The following is a 21,236-nucleotide window of genomic DNA, read 5'->3' on the forward strand; positions in this document are numbered from 1 at the left end:
GATAGATAGATAGATAGATAGATAGATAGATAGATAGATAGATAGATGATAGATAGACATGAAAAGAGAGAAACAGAGTATGGCATTAAAAGATTTTAAGAATATTAGGAAAGAATCAACAATAGAAAAATCTGAACTTGTTTTATGGAAAATAAATCAATAAGACTCTTGCATCATATGAGATTGTAACCAGCAAAAGGGTACAGCTACTCACTGCTTCTAGAAAGAAGCAAAAGTAAAAAGAGTTAGATATGATAGAAAAAGAGTGAGCTTTACTGTTCGTGCAAGCAGGAGGTAAAAATGGCAGGAATTATTTCCAAACATGGTCATTTTTCCAAATTCTGGAGAGGGCAGAAGGGCTTTAAGAAGAGGGGGTTGGAATGCACAAGAGGAAGCGGGGATAGGAGGTACCAGGTGCTGTGACTTGCTCCAATGTCTTATCTTGAATTATTGTTCCATCTAGTGAAGGAGCTGGCGCCATCATGGGTCCAACCAGATTACAAATTAATTGCTGTCAATCTCACAGTTAAACTCTTGTCAGGAGTGAATTCTGGCCTTGGAGTCATTTTCTGCTGGGAAGACAAATCGGGAGGTGCCTGGTTATGTCAGAATTAAGCCTCTGAAGCTTCTAAGGAAATATATGCTGGGAGGCTGAAGCAAGTGGATCACCTGAGGTCAGGAGTTCGAGACCTGCCTGGCCAACATGGCAAAACCGCATCTCTACTAAAAATACAAAAACATTGGCTGGGTGTGGTGGCTCACACCTGTAGTCCCAGTTACTTGGGAGGTTGAGGCAGGAGAATTGCTTGAACCTAGGAGATGGAGGTTGCAGTGAGGTGAGATTCACTGCACTCCAACCTGGGTGACAGAGTGAGACTCTATCTCAAAAAAAAAAAATTATATATATATATATATATAAAATAAATAAGCATAGTGTAAGTTTAACAAGCATCCAGAAAAACAAATGTGCATAAGGTGTGGGAGGATAAGTTGGAGTTTTATAGCTTATTCTTAGGCTGTATTTCAAGATAAGAGAAAAATATCTGCAGTTTTTCTCAATGGGGTAAAGGAGGAAAGGAATAAAAAATAAGTTTTAAAACAAGTTTGAAGCTATGCTGCCTAATTACAAGAGGACAAAGAAAGAGGAAAAAACAATAATGCATTATGATGAGCAATTGACCTGGATGCCCATTGTAGACTAATGCCAACTTCCTGCAAGTTGGTGTGAAAGCAAAAGATACGGATTAACTTTACTTTTATTTGCAATATATTCTTTAACTCTTTGGAATGTTTATGTTTTTACAATGATGTAAACACGTTTTCTTTAAAAAAAAAAAAATGCTTTTATGCCAGCGTAAAACAGCAGGCAGGCATTGTTTATATTTAAATGTGTGTATCTTAATTTAAAAACTCCCTTTTACTCCTCACTATCTACATTCAGTCCATAACTCCTTAAATATTGCTTGGCCATCCTGATAGTGTGGTATATACTTAATTATCAGTAACATAACAGACTTGAGTTGCTATCTTGCCTTTACCCTACAACACTTCTGTGATCGTGAACAGGCGACTTGATCTTGAGAAAAATTTTCTTCATCAGTAAAATGAAGATAATGATGTAACTTGATAATATTATTCAAAAACTTTCAAGATTCCAAATCGTAATGGAACTCAGTAAGTAAAACTATTTAATTTTCTAAGAAATATTGGTCATTATTGTGTACAAAATGTAAGACAAATAATCTCAGATACTTGACTTGGAAATTCTTAAAGGCTTATTACCAAAATAGGCCCCTTAAATGGGGCAGATTTGGGAAGGCAGAAAAACTGGTCTAAGTTGGACAAGTTGGTTTTAGGGATATTTAGTTAGCAATATCTAATGGATCTGGGGAGATGGATTCAGGATTCAGGAATAAAATCTAGGATGACACACTGTGTCCTAGGGTGTTTGTCCTGCAACACTTCCTTGAATGCAGAATCAACTCATAGCATCTCTGCTTAGTCTTGACCTTGTGCAGAGGAGTAATACACAAGCCAACTATCCATCAGAAATATCCAATCTTTTGCAGAGAATTTGCCATGTCTCTATAATACTTGACAATTAAGGATCTCTCTCCAAACAAATCACCCCTTATTACAGGTGTTACTAAATGTTGTTTTAGTTTCCTTGGTAACAACTATCTCTGTAGATTTACTGTATCTGCAAATGTTTATTACAATTTTCAGAAAAGATCCACCCTGTCTGCAATCCCCAGAGAACTCTGTGATCCCAGCGCCACTGGTTAGGTAAAAAGGAATAAGAGGAGTCTTTTGTGACAGATAAATTCAGCAATACCTTGGGTTTGTACATCAGGATTCTTTAGTTTTTATCAAAATTGCCCACCAAAATATCCACTCTCTGGTAAGTGCCCAGATATTCTCATTTATTTGGCTTTCACTTGTCTTCTTTTTTTGGCAGCTGATCACATAGAACTGAAGATCACAACATACTTCTGAAAGAAAGAATTAGTATGGCATTCCAGTTAATTCACTAGGATTTAGTAATATTTTACAGGAAAAATAAAATCAGATGCATAACTAAATGCAAAGTTTAAATCTGAATTCTCTATAGAAATAATACATCCAGAAATAATTTTCTCAGTGCATTGCATAGACAGACTCTAGTCTAAAGTATTTTCCATCTCTCTTCATTATGATCGCGACATAAATGCTCTGTTCTCTCAAAAGAAAGCTGAAAGAAGCCACAAATTTAACACTGCTCTTTTTCTACTAAATTTTCAGATATTCCTATTTTACCAACACAAACATCTGTATGTTTCATTGCAGAGCCCTGTGAACGAATCATGTCCGTTATCAACACATCATATGTTGACATCACCACCTTCTTCTTGGTTGGGTTGCCAGGGCTAGAACACGCACACATCTGAATCTCCATTCCCATCTGCAACATGTATCTTATTGCTGTTCTAGGAAATTGCACCATCCTTTTTATCATCAAGACAGCCCTCCTTGCATGAGCCCATGTACTATTTTCTTTCCATGTTGGCTATGTCTGACTTGGGTTTGTCTTTATCAACCCTGCCCACTATGTTAAGCATCTTCCTGTTCAATGCTCCTGAAATTTCATCCAATGCCTGCTTTGCCCAGGAATTCTTCATTCATGGATTCTCAGTACTGGAGTCCTCAGTCCTCCTGATCATGTCATTTGATAGATACCTAGCCATCCACAACCCTCTGAGATACACCTCAATCCTGACGACTGTCAGAGTTGCCCAAATAAGAATAGTATTCTCCTTCAAGAGCATGCTCCTGGTTCTTCCTTTCCCTTTCACTTTAAGAAGCTTGAGATATTGTAAGAAAAACCAATTATCCCACCCCTACTGTCTCCACCAGGATGTCATGAAGTTGGCCTGCTCTGACAACCGAATTGATGTCATCTACAGCTTTTTTGGAGCACTCTGCCTTATGGTGGATTTTATTCTCATTGCCGTGTCTTACATCCTGATCCTCAAGACTGTACTGGGAATTGTATCCAAAAAGGAGCACCTTAAGGCTCTCAATACTTGTGTTTCACACATCTGTGCAGTGATCATCTTCTACCTGCCCATCATCAACGTGGCCATTGTCTACCACTTTGCCTGCCATGTCTCTCCCCTCATTAATGTTCTTATGGCAAATGTTCTCCACTTACTTGTACCTCTACTAATGAACCCTATTGTTTATTGTGTAAAAACTAAACAGTTTAGAGTGAGAGTTGTAGCAAAATTGTGTCAACTGAAGATTTAACAGGCATATGTGACAGAAAACCTGGAAACGTCTGGTAAGATGTTTAAGGTCAATTTGAGAAACCTAATATTTGACACAAAGAATTATCGACACATATTTTTGTTGTTATCATTGACTTATTTTATTCACTCTGGACACTTTGAATGAGACTAGAACTATAAACAGGAAGTACATTACCTGAGGTCTCCATTTCAGTTAACCAGAATAAAAATAAATGTCTTATGACAGTGTCTCTGATACAAGCAACAAATTACAACCAAGACAGAAAAGTGACAATTTTTACAGTTCTGACAGAAGTTGGATTTCTCATTATCTACATTCAATTTCTTATACCAAGTTCTTTTAATACTAGACCCAAATTAACTCTGTCACTTTATCCATTTTAATCATCTTAGTACACCACCATTTTTTAAAATTTAATCATTTAGATATGATATGGGGGTACATGTGCTGGATTTTTACATGGATATATGGGACCTAAGTAGTGAGCATAGTACCCAGTAGATAGTTTCTCAGTCCAATCCTGCCTCCTTAACTTTCCCCCACCAGTAGTCTGTAGTCATCAGCATTTCTTTAGTAAAATATTGCTAAGTTCCCTGCCTTATAATTGATTCACAATGAAATGCAAGAGTAATCAATAGGCAAATTGAATGTGTAAATGTCTTTTTTAAATTTGAACTCTTACTTCATTAGATACACAGTTAAATCAATAAGGAACATATTCTGAGACCCTACATGGGCTGGACTCTTTATACTTACTCAACATCATCAGATACTCATTAATCTCCAGCCACATCGACTTACTGAACATTTTTTGAATTTATGGAGCTCTTTGTTTTCTGTGAGTTTTCACATCAGATCTCTTTTGTTAAAATGCTCTTGACTCCAATTTTGTATAATGCATTTCTATTTTTCTTTAAATTTTGGCTTAATTTCCTCATAGATTACCTATCCCTAGTTTGTATTATGACCTTCTCTTTTATCTCTTTCATTGCTGGTTTATTCTTTATTCTTTATTATACTTAGTATTTGCAATTATAGACACAGTTTATGCTTATTTCATTTCTTTCTACTTATTGAATAAAGTGTACTCTAAGTGATTGAAGAGACCTATTTATTTTCTTTATTTTTTCCTACCTAATGTCTAGGATACTTCTGATGCAGAGTAGATTTTAATAAATAATTGCTAATGAATGAATTTAAAAAGAAGACCATATTTGTTAAAAAAGATGTTCACTGAAGAGTTCAGTAATATTTCAAGGTAGGATACAAGTTTTTAAGTCGTCTATTTCAAATATAGACATATCATTGATGCTAATAACTTTTAAAACAGGAAAAAGAAGATGTGCTGTTAAAGACAATTTTATTGCCTTGGAATTGTGTCTGAAAAATTGTCCAACTTTCCTTCCTAATATGACCTCAAAATCTTGCATATTGTGAAAACTATTTTAGCCTTTTAATTTTACCTACTCGTTGAATCAAGTCATTTTTATCAACCACGTCAGTTCAAGTCTCCTACACTTTTATCCTCAGATGAATCAAGAAACACCTTCCAGGAGTGCCAAATGCTTAAAAAAAATGATAATCAGACCACAGCTGACTGCACTTCACAATTAATGGAAAATTTTTATAGATACCAGCATTGTTTTAAACCTCTAATTTATGCAGGATATGCTTCCAGATATTTTTAGGCATTTTAAAAATTTGTTTTCAACAATGACCCAGCTTTTTATAAAAGTTTTTTTCCTGTTTATTTTAGCTGAAGAGATTGTGGCTCTGAGATTTTGATTTAATGAAATTCACACAGAGAGGAATTCAAAAGCTGGGGTTCAAACCTAATCTCTGATACTCCAGGATAGTATTACCTTGAGTACATTTTAGTTTTTAAATTCAGGACTACATGTGTTTTCACAAACCTATCTTAGTATAGAAAATCCTATCATCAGATCAGGGCAAGAACTGTTTCTATGTTTGAGGTGCAAAACTATATCTATCTGCCTTTTCCAAAACCTTACAAATACATATATGGGTTTGGGGTTGTAGTACAACAAAGCAGTAGTTGACATATTTTATTAATTGAAAGAAATAGAAGCTCATATTCTCCTAGTGTGATGTTAGGCAGCCCAATATGAAGACTTCTTTTCCACTAACAAGATGAGGAGCAATTAGGTGGCTTTAATAGGCATGTTATTCTTTCAGGATATTGTACATAGATGTCACATAGAAGAGTCTCAAACATAATCTGTACTTTAAGGATTTTTGACAGTCTTAATAAAATGAAATGAAAAATAAAATAAAGATACATAAATCTCAATGGGGGAGGTGAAGATTTATGGTCAGCATAATGATTTTCACATATTCCTGAAATGACTAATGTAGTTTTTGGAGGATTAAAAGCTCAACTCTGGGGCTCTTTAAACAGTGGCTCTCCACTGGCAGCAATGTTACCTCCAAGAGACGTTTGGCAATGTCTGGGGACACCTTTAGTTGTTGCAACCTGGGGGCGTGGGTGTGTCACTGGTTAGAGGTCGGAGGTGCTACTAACCATTCTTTAATGCACAGGATAGCCCTTACCCAAAAGAATGATCCAGCACAAAATGTCAGTGGTGCCAAGGATACAAAAAGCCCTAGTTGAAATGTAACTATCAAATAATAAATGATTAAGCCCCATGGTTACACAAATTACCTTGAGCTCAACTACACAGCACCTAGGGGCAATCTGATACCAGAGAAGTTCCTGAGAAAAGAAACAGTGAAAAACTTTGAGAAAATTGAAAGACAATGAAGTCTTTGAGAGATGTTAAAAGATTGATTAATAAAAAATGAAAATGTGCAAAAACTAATGCAAACAATATAAACCTTACCAAAAGCAAGTTCAAATGCTTTTTAAAAAAATTCTAGTAAGTCTTGTTGTTATTGTTTTGTTGTGTTCTGTTTTGTTTCTATTGGACATTGGTCATTTGTGAGAAGTTTACGGGAAAACATTGTAAGGGATGGAACACTAAAAAATTATAAGGGACGAAGGACAGCATCACTTAGTCCATGTAGAGAATATGTGAATTAGATGGAGAAAATATGCCTGTATGATACTCGAGTTACACGAGAAAAATACTGTAATTTTTAAAGTAGACAACTGCTTGTCTGTACAACCTAAACATCTTAGTTTTTCCAGGGCCAACAAAGTTTCAATTCCATGAAAAACATATTATTTAAAATGTTGGGCCGGGCGCGGTGGCTCAAGCCTGTAATCCCAGCACTTTGGGAGGCCGAGACGGGCGGATCACAAGGTGAGGAGATCGAGACCATCCTGGCTAACACGGTGAAACCCCGTCTCTACTAAAATAGAAAAAAAATTAGCCGGGCGTGTTGGCGGGTGCCTGTAGTCCCAGCTACTCCGGAGGCTGAGGCAGGAGAATGGCGTGAACCCAGGAGGCGGAGCTTGCAGTGAGCTGAGATCCAGCCACTGCACTCCAGCCTGGGCGACAGAGTGAGACTCCGTCTCAAAAAAAAAAAAAAAAAAAAAAAAAAAAAAAAAAATTGAATTAATTGTGTACAATCAACCCAATCCATTAATTGAATGCATTAGTCTTGCTTGAGAATTTGAGTCCCCATACATGTCACATTAAAAAGGTATAATATAGTTGTGTGGGTCTTCGTGTGTTTGTACCTATGGGTTTGCCCATATCTGAATGTTTTTCATGTAAATAAACCAGAAAAATTTCTCTTTTTGTTATTTGTGAGATCATTAACATTCTTAAAATAATCAGAACTTAAAAACACATTTAAATACAACAAGAGCAAGATGAAAATATTTTATCGCAACAAAAGCAAAAATAGTTCAATAAAATATAATAGCCAATCATTATTTTAAAAGATTTTTAGAAACCAACTAATAGAAGATAGCTACTCTAATTTTAGAAAGTAAAACTTAAACCCCTTTCTCAATAAAAAGTAGTAAGCCTAAAGGTCAATGATAAAATATTAAAACATTCTCTCAAAATTCAAGACAAAGAAATATACCCTACGTTACTATTCTCCTGTAATTTTGATTCAGGTCTAACTGGCCCATTAAGGTAGGAGATGAAGTAACAAGAATAGAAGATAAAGAGACATCCAAGAACTCCTGAAGAGAATCCAGGATATAAATAAATAAATAATAAACAAACAAACAAATGTAGTATAATTGAAAAAGAAAATTAAAACCTTTTTTTTTTAATGTAAGACTCACTAGGTTGTCATTTTGACACAACAGAAGCAGTCCTTAGTCAACTTAATTTAGAAAAGGCAATTTTTATCAGGCATGTTCTTCTTCTTGGCAGCAGTCTGAGTAGGGTTTTACTTTTTCTTTTATTTTGAGATGGAGTCTCATTCTGTCATCTAGGCTGGAGTGCAGTGGCACGATCTCGGCTTACTGCAACCTCCGCCTCCCGAGTTCAAGTGATTCTCCTGCCTCAGCCTCCTGAGTAGCTGGGACTACAGGCGCCTGCCACCACACCCAGCTAATTTTTTGTATTTTTAGTAGAGACGGGATTTCACCATGTTAGCCAGGATGGTCTCGATCTCCTGACCTCGTGATGTGCCTGCCTCGGCTTCCCAAAGTGCAGGGATTACAGGCGTGAGCCACCACATCCAGCGGGTTTTACTCTTAAAAAAACGAACTTGCAGCAAACAGTTTGCTTGTTTGTTTCTATTTTTTTTCCTTTTTATAAAAAATGAATAACCTCCCAAGCAGATTAAACATTATTGACAGATTTGCTTACATCTAACAGAAAATGTAGCATAGTAGTCAAGCAACATGCCTCAAGCATGGTGGTCTTGGATGACCAGCATAAGCATCACCTTGGAACTTTTTACAAATATAGTAACTTACATCCCATTCAAAACCTACTGAATCAAAATATTTGTTTTAACAAACTCTTTGGATAATTTCTTTGCACATTAAAGTTTAAGAAACATGGTACTAAAGCAATTCATTATCGCCAAGTGTATAAGAACTTGTATGTGCTTGTGTATTTACAGAGGGTAGGAATACTTACAAGGATTTCAGGTGAAAAGTGAAAATCCATAATGAATTTGTCTCTTTCTAATTTCCACGTCTAATTAGATTATAAGCGCATTATAGTAGGTAAATTGGATATGATTTACACTGAAAAGACAGGCTGGCTATATGTGGTTGCTTACCCATGGTTTGTTCATTCTTGTTACAAAGAGAATCTTCTGCCTACAAAGTAAAGGTAGTGTAAATCTACATAAAATATCATGACTGATTCTATTGACTGAATAAACAGGATTGACTAAGGGACTAAAGAGGCAAGTGACAGAGTGAGAGAATAAATAATAAATATGCTATGCTTAGCTAGCAAATGGCATATCCTGCATATATAAAAAATCATTCTTTATTTAAATAAATGTGGAAAAGGTATATAATCCAACAGAAAAAGAACAAAAGCCTTGAACAGATACTTCAAAAGAGGAGATGTAAATGGTCAATAAGCGTATAGACAGGGGAGTATAATTTCTAATTGGAGGGAAATGAGTGTGCACTATTAATGATCTGATCTCTTTTAGAACTTGGAACTCTAAAACAACTAGCTGATTAGCATCCCCTGGCTAATTATAGCGAGGGGAAAATGAGCAAGGTCAAGAGCTAATGAACAGGGGCTGGGTTTGAATATGACCCCCAACTTCTGATCACATGCAGTTTTCTTTGCCAAAGCCTGCATTATGAGTTTGGCCTTAGATTTGTGTCCCTTGAGTCAACCTTTAGAAGATTTTCCATAAAGTATTGTGTTACTCTTTCAAACAGCCGCTGCTCCTAGGCATCCCAAGGGACTCTTAGAGCTTCATAAAACAGTGCCTACTAGCATAAAAGAGGAGCTTAAAAGATTCTTTCCTGCTTCTGATCACTTTCTTATCGCTGACTTTATAGCAAAGTATCACACTGATTTTAAAATGCTAAGACAAAATTCTACTTTTTCAAAATATCTGAAATAATTTGCGTTACATCTTCTGTTTGGATTTTGAAAGGATGGACTAAATGTTAAATTAACAAGAGGAAATCACATGTCGTGGAGATTAAGCATATTGTGGAATTTTCAAGGAGAGACAGAGTGTACACTTTGGTGGGATTATGTGTCTGGGAAAGTATTAGGAATGTCCATCCAAGCATGCCCAGTCTGTATGATATGTGTGAGAAGGATGTATATCTATATTATCATTTGATTCTACCTTAAGTCACTGTACCTCTTTAAGATCTTGTGGTTTTGTTATATATAAAAAGGATAAAATAATAATCTAAGTGAGAAAAACTATATAGATCATTAATCAAAATAGCATATTACTATCTACAAGTTAAAATATATAATACAATAATTGCATTTTGGGGTGTTTGTTCTATATATTTGAATTAAATCTCAATAGTGACTACCTCTAAAGAATAATGCAATCTTTAAGACGATGGTGAGACAAATGCCAGAACACAAATAGCCACAGTTTATTGAAATAAGATTATTTTAGCTAGTACAGTAAAGAAAGCAAGTTATGTGGCTTAGATAAGAAGTTTCAGAGGATGGTGTAAATGCGTAAGTGATGTATATTATGTCATGATCTGTGGCTTGGCCTTTCTCTTAAGTTCCAAATATTTATTCTCAGTAAGCTATAGATATCCAAGGAAACAAGGTCCTGGGATAGAACTTTGGGCACATTGAGAGGTTGTGAAGAAGAAAAAAGTCTCTCCACAAAGCAGCCAATAGACCCCATAAGCCCTAAGAAATTGTACTTTCCTAGGAGCCAAGGTTTTCCCATACTGTCAACATCCTTAGAAAAGTCTGAATCCAACATTGACAGGTAATTAAAAATGAGGGAAATTGCCTGTTTAAATAGAGAGTTAATAATTCCTAAATGATTACAATAATGGAAAATACAATCTATGCAGATAACAACTTTGGAAAAGATAACCACTCTTTTAGGAAAATAGCCAACAAACTGTATTCTGAGATGTTAAGAAGAGCTAATACATTTTGCTGTCTGAGAAGCACTGAATGAGGACTCTAAAATAAAACAAACCAAGAGGTAAAAATCAGACACATTTTATTTGATTAAATAAGTGAAATGTAGCCTGAAGAATGGGGGAAATTATTACCATCTTCAACTTTGTTAATGATATTCCATTAAATAAACAATTTTGGAGCTACAACTAATTTTCATTTACTATGCAAGGTGTTAGAAATGCAACAGTGAACAGTGTAAACATGATTCTCTCCCCTTATATTCTAGTTAAGGGAGAAGACAGACATCAAATAATAAATCAGGAAAATAATAAGGAAGCTATTTTGTGTAAATGGGACTAGATTACGTACCTGAAGAGAAAATAAGATAAACAAATTTAAGAAACATATATCAACTCAATTCAAGGAAGAAAACTAATCTGAGTATTCAACCATGAAGTAGAAGGCTTTAGGTATTAGTTAATATGCTAATACTGGGGAGAAGTTAGGATGTATTGGAGGATCACTATGCATTCAGCGTGATTTAGAGTACCTTCTGTATAGGAAGGAGGATCCCACTACATATTTTCTAAAGGTTTTTTTTTTTTTACCCTAAGATCATGTAATTATGAACTTCCAGTTCTGCCATTACTTGAAATGTTCATCCTATACATGTAGGTTGGTATGATTATAGGTTTGGGATAATTTGTGAATTTCCCTCCTAATCTAGAGTAAACTGTACTGTTTCCTTCAAAATTTTGCTTTCCTTGCTCAAGAAGTTTTTATAAAATTGAAATAAGATGTTTTTATAAAATTGAAATAAGATGTTTTTATAAAATTGAAATAAGATAACTGATTTTATGAGATTGAGACATGAGTATTTTCATGTAGTCAAAGGATTGTCTGGAATTGTTAAGTGTGCAAAGCCTAAGTTGTTTGATAATTTAACAAGTTCCAACAAACTCCTGGGTGAGGAAGCAACTCATATTCTTCCCACATGCTTTTATGTTTGGCTTTCTTTTTCTTTTCTTTTTTTTTTTTTTTCAGTCTGAACTGAGAGTAGAAACATAAATGTTTGACATTAAGAATTATCTACTCTTAGTATCTATAATGTAACAGAAAGCAATATCTTCTACCATAACTTCATTTAAGAAATTTCCAACTGCACTGAGGTAAGCACCTAGTAAAGCATCTTCCTATGTGTCATGTCTCCTCTTAATGACACAAAAATGGAAGTCCTTAGATTCCTCCTTATTGGGATCCCTGGACTGGAGAAAAGTCACATCTGAATATCCATTCCTTTCTTATCCATGTACCTTCTTTCTTTGATGGGTAATTTTACCATTCTCTTTTTATCAAGACAGAGCAAAGCCTCCATGAACCTACATACTATTTGTTTTCTATGCTCTCTATCTCTGACCTAGGGCTGTCTCTCTCTTCCTTAACCACCACTTTAGGACTATTCCTATTTGATGTCCATGAAATTCATGCAGCTCCATGCTTTGCCCAGGAATTTTTTATCCATCTGTTTATAGTCGGTGAAGCCTCTGTACTGTCTGTAATGGCATTTGACCGGTATGTGGCAATCCACAATCCTTTGAGACACAGCACTAGCTTAACTAGTCCCAGAGTCATCAAAATGTTTTTTTTCTGACTTCCAAGAATGTTCTTTTGATTCTTCCACTGCCCTTTCTCTTGCAAAGGCTGGGATACTGTCATCGAAACCTGCTCTCCCACTCCTATTGTCTCCACCAGGATGTCGTGAAGCTGGCGTGTTCTGACAACAGAGTCAATGTTGTCTATGGACTCTGTGCAGCACTTTCTACTATGCCGGACTTGGTGTTTACTATCTTCTTCTACATTATGATTTTAAGGGCTGTACTGGGAATTGCTACCCCCAGAGAGCAGTTCAAGGCCCTCAACATGTGCATCTCTCACACCTGTGCTGTGCTTATCTTCTATGTTCCCATGCTGAGTACTGCCACGCTCCACTGGTTTGCCAGGGATGTGTCTCCTATGATCCATGTCCTCATGGCTGATATTTTTCTGCTGGCTCCACCCCTGTTGAATCCCATCGTGTACTGTGTGAAGACCCATCAAATCCGAGAAAAGGTTGTGGGGAAACTTTGTCCAAAAAGAAGTTGATCAAAAGAATGAGAAAGGGAATGAATCTAAAGTGGCAAGTAAATAGATGTTGAATGTTTCACTGGAAGAAAGTATAATATACTAGGGTGGTCTTGTATTTTGTAGTCAGATGGAGTTCATAGAATGAATGACTTTTGATATTCAGTACCCTAAGTGCTCTTATGCCCCTGTGAGTTTGTGAAAATTACTTCAGCTCTCTGATTCTAAGATTGTACATTCAATAATTTAAGCCTTAAAGCAAGACTGGAAACATCTGCTTCCTGCTTTTTAAAATATATGCCAATAAAATAATATGAAAAAATACCTATAAAAATGTATTCTCCTAGTTTTTTTTTTTATATTCATAGCAAACAAATGCCTATTAAGAGAAGAGCTAAATTATTTCTTCAAGTTTTGTTGATGATGCAATGTTTGACCTAATTCGAGGTCACCTTGCACAGACTTAAACATTTTTAAATATGTATATTAATGGCATATTTGGATAGACATAAATTCAAACTACAAAAGCTATTATTCTGGAGTCATACTAGTCAATTACATTATTACAAAGGGTTTTTTTTTAAAGAACCCCAAATGACCATATCTCAATTGTTTATTTTGGTGGCGCATATTACAAAAAAATACTTTATCTTCTCATGGGTACATTCTTAGCTCTGGCTATTGCTTTTTAAGCCTTTTCTGCATGTATATTTTACTCCCAGCTCTTAGAATTAGCTAATTATACCCACTCTCTAGAGATTATCTTTTTAAATTTAAAAATAATTGTTGAAGATATAACTATTTTCCTTAATCTTTTTTCTAAGTAAGACTGCATTTTCACTGTGAAGCCTTCCCTGACCATTTCCAGCCTAAATAGACTTTTAAATTTCTCTTAAATATCAATCTTTCCGTCTTTATTAATCATTTTACATACCATGTAAATTGCCTTGTAATCTTAGAGTCATGGGTGTTGTTTTTGCATATATAACCTGTGTTTATAGGACCTTAAACAATTATTTGATTTTAGAATGTGAATCCCAGGAGACTAGTGATTGTCTGCCTTTTTACTACTTCATACCAGTTGTGAGCCCATTGAGTAGTCCACAGCATGAACACAAATAATTTTGAATAAATAAATGAGTGAACACTTAGCAAACATTGAGATAACATATATAGAGTCACAAAAGCCACACACACAAATACACACATATTGTCATCTTTAATCCTCAGTTTATAACAATGACTCCAAATTTTATTATTCTCCCAATACTTCTAAATATTTCCTACGATATTCCACAGAGGTATTTTCAGCTTTCTGTAACACTTTTAGAAAACCATACATACAATTTAACATCATAGAGAAATAAGGTTTTCTCATAACTCATTCATGCCATTGTTTGTTTGATCTGTGTCCAACACACGCTTCAATGCCAATGTTTGTCTTAGATTGTAAACAAGGCTATTAAATTTTATTTTTATAATGCCGTGAATAAATACACTTAATAAAGATCTTGAGAGAAACTAGTGAAAATGATGTGTATTTTGACAGAGGAGAGTAGTAAGTAAAGCCAAAAGGTCAGAGAAATTGAGACAGTGACTTTGGGGACTTGATTCGACTACAAAGAAAATTAGGTTTCTTGACCAGGAACCACGTTCAGAAATAGCTGGATAGCAAACCACTCCAAAACTAAGTGACCCAAAACAACAACAATTATGTATTTGACCAAAGCTGTGTAATTTGTGCAGAGCTCAGCAGGGATATCTTGTCTATTCTCCACATAGTACCAACTGGACACCTTCACTGGGACAGGGGATACACTTTGAATGTGGTTCATTCCCAAAGCTGGCAGCTGATGCTTGCTGAGTTTAGCTAAGCTCCTACATATGCCTCTCCATGTAGCTTAGGCTTCTATGAGCATTTTAGCTGGTTTCCAAGAAAAACTGTTTTCAAGAACAAGAGAGAATACACCAGGAAACAGAATAGAAACTTCTAGTCTTGTTAAGGACTATAGCTGCAACAAATAAAGGGTCGTTTCCACTGCATCCGTTAGTTATACATGAATGGAACAAGCTCAGATTCAAAGGAAGAGAAATACATTCCATCTCTTGATGGGGGACGTGATACATAATTTGGAGCTGCCATTTATCTAACACAGAACAGAATGATTGTTTATTTAGTTTCACAGTTAGTTTCACAAACTGCAAATTACAAATCAGTGTAGACCTCCACCTGTGTGTCTATGCCTACCTGTTGCTGAGCACTGATGGAGACCATACAGAAGTTGTTCAAAATGGAACAGCTCCATCCAGGGGTTGTTCATAATAACTGCTATTTCAGCTGATCATCAAATATGACTTAAAATATGGTTACTTTGCATTCTTGTTGAGCTGCTACGTTCATTTTTCTCCCAAATCAAGAAAGCAGGGTGATAGGGAGTAGAAAAGAATTGAACATGTGCTAGCTTCTTTAGTCTCCCTATATACTCCCTATCCTCATGCTTCCTCCTTAAAAGACAGTAAAATGAGAATTATTCCCATTATTTGCCACCCGACATAAAGCCTTCTATATGTATGCTACCGACCTACTGCATTCTCATGTCTAAGAAAAATGCCATTTCTCTCTATCAAAACTTAATGCAAGTTACCCAAAACTAAATTTCATACCTTCCTACCTTTTGAGACCTTGCTGCACCTTCAGTATTTTTGCTATTTTTTCAGTTTCCTTGCTAATAGCTACCATCCTTCAACCCATAAATATTCTTTTTTAAAAGAATAGCATTTTAAGAGTTACATGCACTTGCTACCTCAAACTGCCCACTTCTTATTAATTTATTTATTGTTTTAATACACTTTAATTAATGAGTTCATAATATAAATCTCTCTACATATAACACATAGGTCATTTAACTGGAATGCATATCATATGTTTGTGTGTTTTTTCTTTTGTTTTTGGCTCTTTGTTTCCTCTTCTTCTGCTTACTCTCCAGTCATGAGCAAATCTCTAGCCCTTCAGGCAACTATTATACACAGGTAACAGTGTCTCTAAAAAAGAGACACTACCTGCATATGAGGCAGGACAATACTAAGTGGGATGTTTACCAATTCAGAAACTAAATGCTGATAGATCACCCAGGTAATCTGCGAAAGGATTTTATATAGCTCCCCATTGATAACCCTTCCAGAACCTGTCTCACATTGCTCTTCATACTCATCCAGTCACAGAATATCATATTAGTTGATGGAATTTCTGATATTGAACTTTATCTTCCTCAAAAAATTCAAACTTGCAATATTCTCTGTCTCTCTCTCTCTCCCTCTCTTACAAATATATATTTATCTATCTTTCTACTATGAGTTTTTACAATAGTACTAATTTCACCTTTAGCTTTATAAATTATCTTTAGCTGTATCTATACTTAGAGTTTTCCTAATTTCTTAAAATACTTCAACTACTCTTTAATAATTAAAATGATTTAAAACTAACAATTAGACACATTTGAGAATAAACAAGGCTGCAAAAAGAAATAAAAGTATATATGTAAATATTATTTATATAGTATTTATTAATTAAGAAATGTTAACCAGTAAAATAGTTTTAATCAAAAGCTATTTTTGAGTGTAAAAATCTCCTCTAAGAGTTAAGCAATCTATAACCATGTACAAGTTTAGTAAACAAGACTTGAGTTAGCAAATAATTTCAGTTTGCTAACAGTATTAAATCTAAATTTGGGGGTAATCCAACTTTTCAATACTTTGAATAAAGACGTCTATTTTGTTTTGAGCGAAGACATAGTAAGGCAAAGTCTTTATATGTGTGAAGTAGAAGGGACAGAATGAGAATTGAGTAGGTGGAGCCATTAGACCATGATTCGGAGTTGGTAAAGTTTCTGCCAGCCCAAATGGGAGCTCATGAGCAAAGATGGCTCAAAAAAGGAGTTTCCTCCATTGGCAAGAAAGGGGCAGCACTGACACTTCACTTTGTTCTTTTACTATTAGGTCATCCCAAGAAGAGTGTGGCTTCAGCCGGATATCCGAGGTATACCTTGAAGCATTCATTAGCTACCCACACTCTTTAGAGCTAGGCAACAAATGGTTTCTTCAAGTGGGAACTGAGAAGCACATCTTTACCTCTATTAAACCAAATTAGACTGATTTACCAAGTAGTACTCCAGAGACTCGATTATCTTTAGAATCTGATTGAAGATGATCAATAACAACAACAAAAAACCTATAATTTAATGCTGACGTTTTTATTTTTTAAATTAATATAATATTTGCCAAAAATGTCCTAATTTGGTTACTATAAATGTATATATAAGTCAAAGAACTTGAAAGAATTGTCTGTATATAGTGATAAATTATGTTCACACCAAGATTATTCCAAGTACATTTTTGAACAAAATGTTTCTCAATTTTATAAGAGCATTGATTGTTTTTATCATATTGCTGTCCTCTAAAAACAAAATATGCATTTGTACTATTGCCACATGAAAATCTGTATCTTTAATGCTGAACTTCTTAATCAAATTAAAAATAGCATTCACAATAAGGTTAAGTGTTTTACAGAATAAAACTTGGACAGAAAAAATGCTCAAAAACTATACTTTGCATAATGAATTAGAATAACATAATTAAACATATAATTAACTGATTTTCTATCTAAAGCATCTAAATACTGAGTCAGAATTAATATAATCTAACTTTTGCTACTGGAGCCAACCTCACAACAGCTATCCCTTCTATTTCACAATGACTAGAAAAACTGCAAAACAAAGGAAGTAAAATTAATTTGAATGAACAGTTATTCAATCTAATTAAAAAGTTATGAATTTATAGCATAACATGTGAATCTACCTTCAGTAGCTGTGGATAAGCACCTTTATATACAGTGTTCTGAAGAAAATCCACAAACTTTTGACATTGATGCTATTTTTTTCTTCTTATTGTCATGTGATTGATTATGTCAATTTGGCCACCACAGTTTGACACCATACTACATGCTGTCAAACATTTTGTACAAAGTTTGAATTCATTATCATTTTTTCTGAGAAACAGAAATAGAGTAAATTTGAAGCATGAACTTTTATTTGCCAAACTCTTTGCAGCTAATGAGTTTATTACAAAATAATGTTCTCAAATAGTGAAATAAGTCATACCATTCAAATAAATGATAAACACTAAACACAATGGTTTTTTCTCTCCTGCACATATTTTTGGGTTTATTTAATCAAATAATTTCTTTTTGACTCCAGACTACTTGTAGTTAGTAGTTTCATTCACTTAACAAGCTTTGGCAGAAGAAGTAACCAAAGTGTTTGATTAAAAAAAAAAAAAGTATCTAGAAGGGCCAGCATTGACAAATACATTGCCCGCCAACAATTGGACATGGAAAAAGTTAGCTACATTTGCATTCTTGTGTTCCATTACATTTCATTTTATCAGTGAGGTCCCTGCCTGCTGTCTTTTTAGCTTTAGTATTCCACTGCAAATGGTCAAGAAAAGAGAGACGGGATCTCACTGGTCATTTTTCAGATTTACTAATGTGTTAAAGTGAGAATTGTGTGCACTGCACATGTGTCCCATATGTCTAGATGAAGCTGCAGCAGAACCTTGAAGTACAAAGAGGATATCTAGCAACCCATCCCAGCTCAATTAACTGCTATTATCTAAGGCTTATGTGAAAAAAAAGAAAAATTAAAAAAATCTGAGACAGATCCAAAACCAGTTGGGAAACCAAGACAAGTATGAATTAATTCTAATCCTGGCAACTGAAGATTATGCTCCCTCTACTAATTATTTAAATAATTGTGTTACTTAAAATCCATTACATTTCAGCTATTCTGTTCAGATGTTTATTCCAACTGTTTACATTGATTTTATATCATAAAATAGATGTTGATATAGATGTTGGTAGTTAAACTAGGTTGGTGAACCATCTGAAGATATGAAATTGACATTTAGAGTATAAATTTCTGAATTATAACTCAAACTACGTGTGTACTGTGAAGAAAACACAAAGAATGGCCAGTGGTAATTAAGAAACCTGTGGTTTTTAGATGGAAGGCTGAGTAGAGCTCTCCTTCTCTCTAAACTCAAACCAAATTATACTAAGGGAGGAGACCACCCCTCATATTGTCTTATGCCCAATTTCTGCCTCCAAAGAAAGAAGAAGTAAAAACTAAAAGGCAGAAATGAAATCCACAGGCAGACAGCCCAGCGCCGTACCCTGGGCCTGGTAGTTAAAGATCGACCCCTGACCTAATTGGTTCTGTTATCTATAGATTACAGACTTTGGATAGGAATGCACTGTGAAAATCCCTATCTTGTTTTGTTCTGATCTAATTACCAGTGCTTGCAGCCCCCAGTCATGTACCCCCTGCTTGCTCAGTCAGTCATGACCCTCTTACATGCACCCCCTTAGAGTTGTGAGCCCTTAAAAGGGACAGGAATTGCCCACTCGGGGAGCTCGGCTCTTGAGACCGAAGTCTTGCCGACGCCCCCGGCCGAATAAATCCCTTCCTTCTGTAAGTCGGTGTCTGAGGAGTTTTGTCTGCCGCTCGTCCTGCTACAATACTAGCAGTAAACTCTGAAACAGGAAGAATGTCTGATAGTGTACTAGATTGTGTGTAAAAAAAAAAAAAATAGAGGAAAAATTCCTTTTTTAAAACATAAGAAAATAATCTCAGAAAGATTAAGTAATTTGTCCAAGGTCATATAGTCACATGACTATAAAGTGTTGGAATCTGAATATATTCTCTCTCTCTCTTTCTCTCTCCTCCCCCACCACCCCATGCCCACCCCCATCCCGCAATACTGGTCTTCAGGCCTGGCTAGGTCTTTCCCAACCAATTTTACAACTTGAAATGCACAACTAGAAACATCCTAACATCTTGAAAGTATCATTTAGTATCCCTTGCCCACAGATCAGTCATGATAGATGATACATTCCCCTCTTAACACTTGATTTTTTTATCTCATTACTCAAGAATTGGGATTTGCCAGCCTCTTGTGACCTCTATCCTCAGAAAAAGCCATGAGAACTCATCAGGGAATTCTTAGACTCCGGGAAAGACCCCTGAAGAGAAGCTTTTGGGCTCTTCGAAAAGGCCTTGATTCTAAACAGGGAATAGTCTTGTAGCTGAGCTACCATCAAACCTGAGCTCTGAATGGAAGTATGTCCTCCAAACCCTTTTCTCTCCAACTGTCAGGACTCAGGCATGCATTGCAAGCAGAAGCACATAGACAACAGTCAGAACACAGAGATTACTAGGCACAGGGAACCTGAGCCACACACTGAGCTCTCAGTCTTAGCTGTTTGCTGAAACCCCTCATCATGTCAGTCAAGGCAGTTTTGAGGGGCAGATGGACTTGAGATTGACCTGTGGTTCTAGTCCTAGCTTTGTCATTCCGTGTGATCTTGTAAAAGTCATGTTTATCATTTTGTTTAAACCTTGCTGCCTGTCATCTCTTTTCTCATCATTCAAAGCACTAGTTTTTCTACATTCCTCACCTTAAATTGTATCATGACAATTAGAGTGGATTTGACAGCACTTTATAACAATTAAGCGCTATACTAAGATAAAGTCATGATTGTACTTCGAAGGTACTTTGGAGACTGATCATAAAGACAGATGCTGATAATAGTTAACATCTTTGTATGCAATCATATAAGGAATACGAGCCAGAGGGAGTCAGAGTCTCATCAAGATCATTGCCTGGCCCACCTCTTCTCTGTCTGTCATAAACCCTAGGATGACATTCCTTTATTTCAATAAATTAGAGCTGAAAGGAAAGTGGTGTGTCATGCAGTCTAGTGGAGGAAACCAGATGACACTTCTCTGATCCACTGCTCTGGAGGTAAGTGCCATTGAGAAGAAAATGGACAATAGGATTCTGTGTAATCCCTACTGCATTTCATCTCTTTTTATCCAGTCACTCATACATTTATTCCACATGTATTGAGCAGACTTTATTAAGTTCCAAATCTGTGCTAGGCTTGTGAGCTCTGATGATGCAGCAATTCCATTTCTTGGGTGTGAGTCAGGATGTGCTTTTATTATTTTTCCTCATACCTTGTACACTTGCCTCTTACCCATATCCAAAATATAATATGCAAGGAATATATTTTGAAAGTGAGAAAATAAATAGGATGGAATACTATGATTGCAGCCTCTCACTAGGTAGGCAGAATGACTCTTCTCTGTCTGGAGACATAAATGTGAAAATAGATGACCTCCAAATGTTTCTGGTATTTCTCATACTCTGAAATGGCTCAGAGTAAGATAGAATGAAACCAGCTTCACTGTGTCTCTGCTGGCTGAAAAGTCACACATACATTTA

General features: G+C 35.6%; 1 protein-coding gene and 1 pseudogene across 1 annotated transcript; both read left to right on the top strand.

Annotated features, from left to right (window-relative positions):
• Positions 1-2,843: 2,843 nt before the first annotated feature.
• On the top strand, positions 2,844-3,786 carry LOC111540924 (olfactory receptor 51A4-like). Its single transcript, XM_023209607.1, is given in 2 exon segments — positions 2,844-3,001; positions 3,003-3,786. Coding segments are annotated over 2 exon segments (942 nt in total).
• Positions 3,787-9,953: 6,167 nt separating this feature from the next.
• LOC111540980 lies at positions 9,954-12,917 on the top strand (annotated as a pseudogene).
• The last annotated feature ends 8,319 nt before the right edge of the window (positions 12,918-21,236 follow it).

This window comes from Piliocolobus tephrosceles, chromosome 13, assembly GCF_002776525.5.
Source record: "Piliocolobus tephrosceles isolate RC106 chromosome 13, ASM277652v3, whole genome shotgun sequence".
Lineage (NCBI taxonomy): Eukaryota > Metazoa > Chordata > Mammalia > Primates > Cercopithecidae > Piliocolobus > Piliocolobus tephrosceles.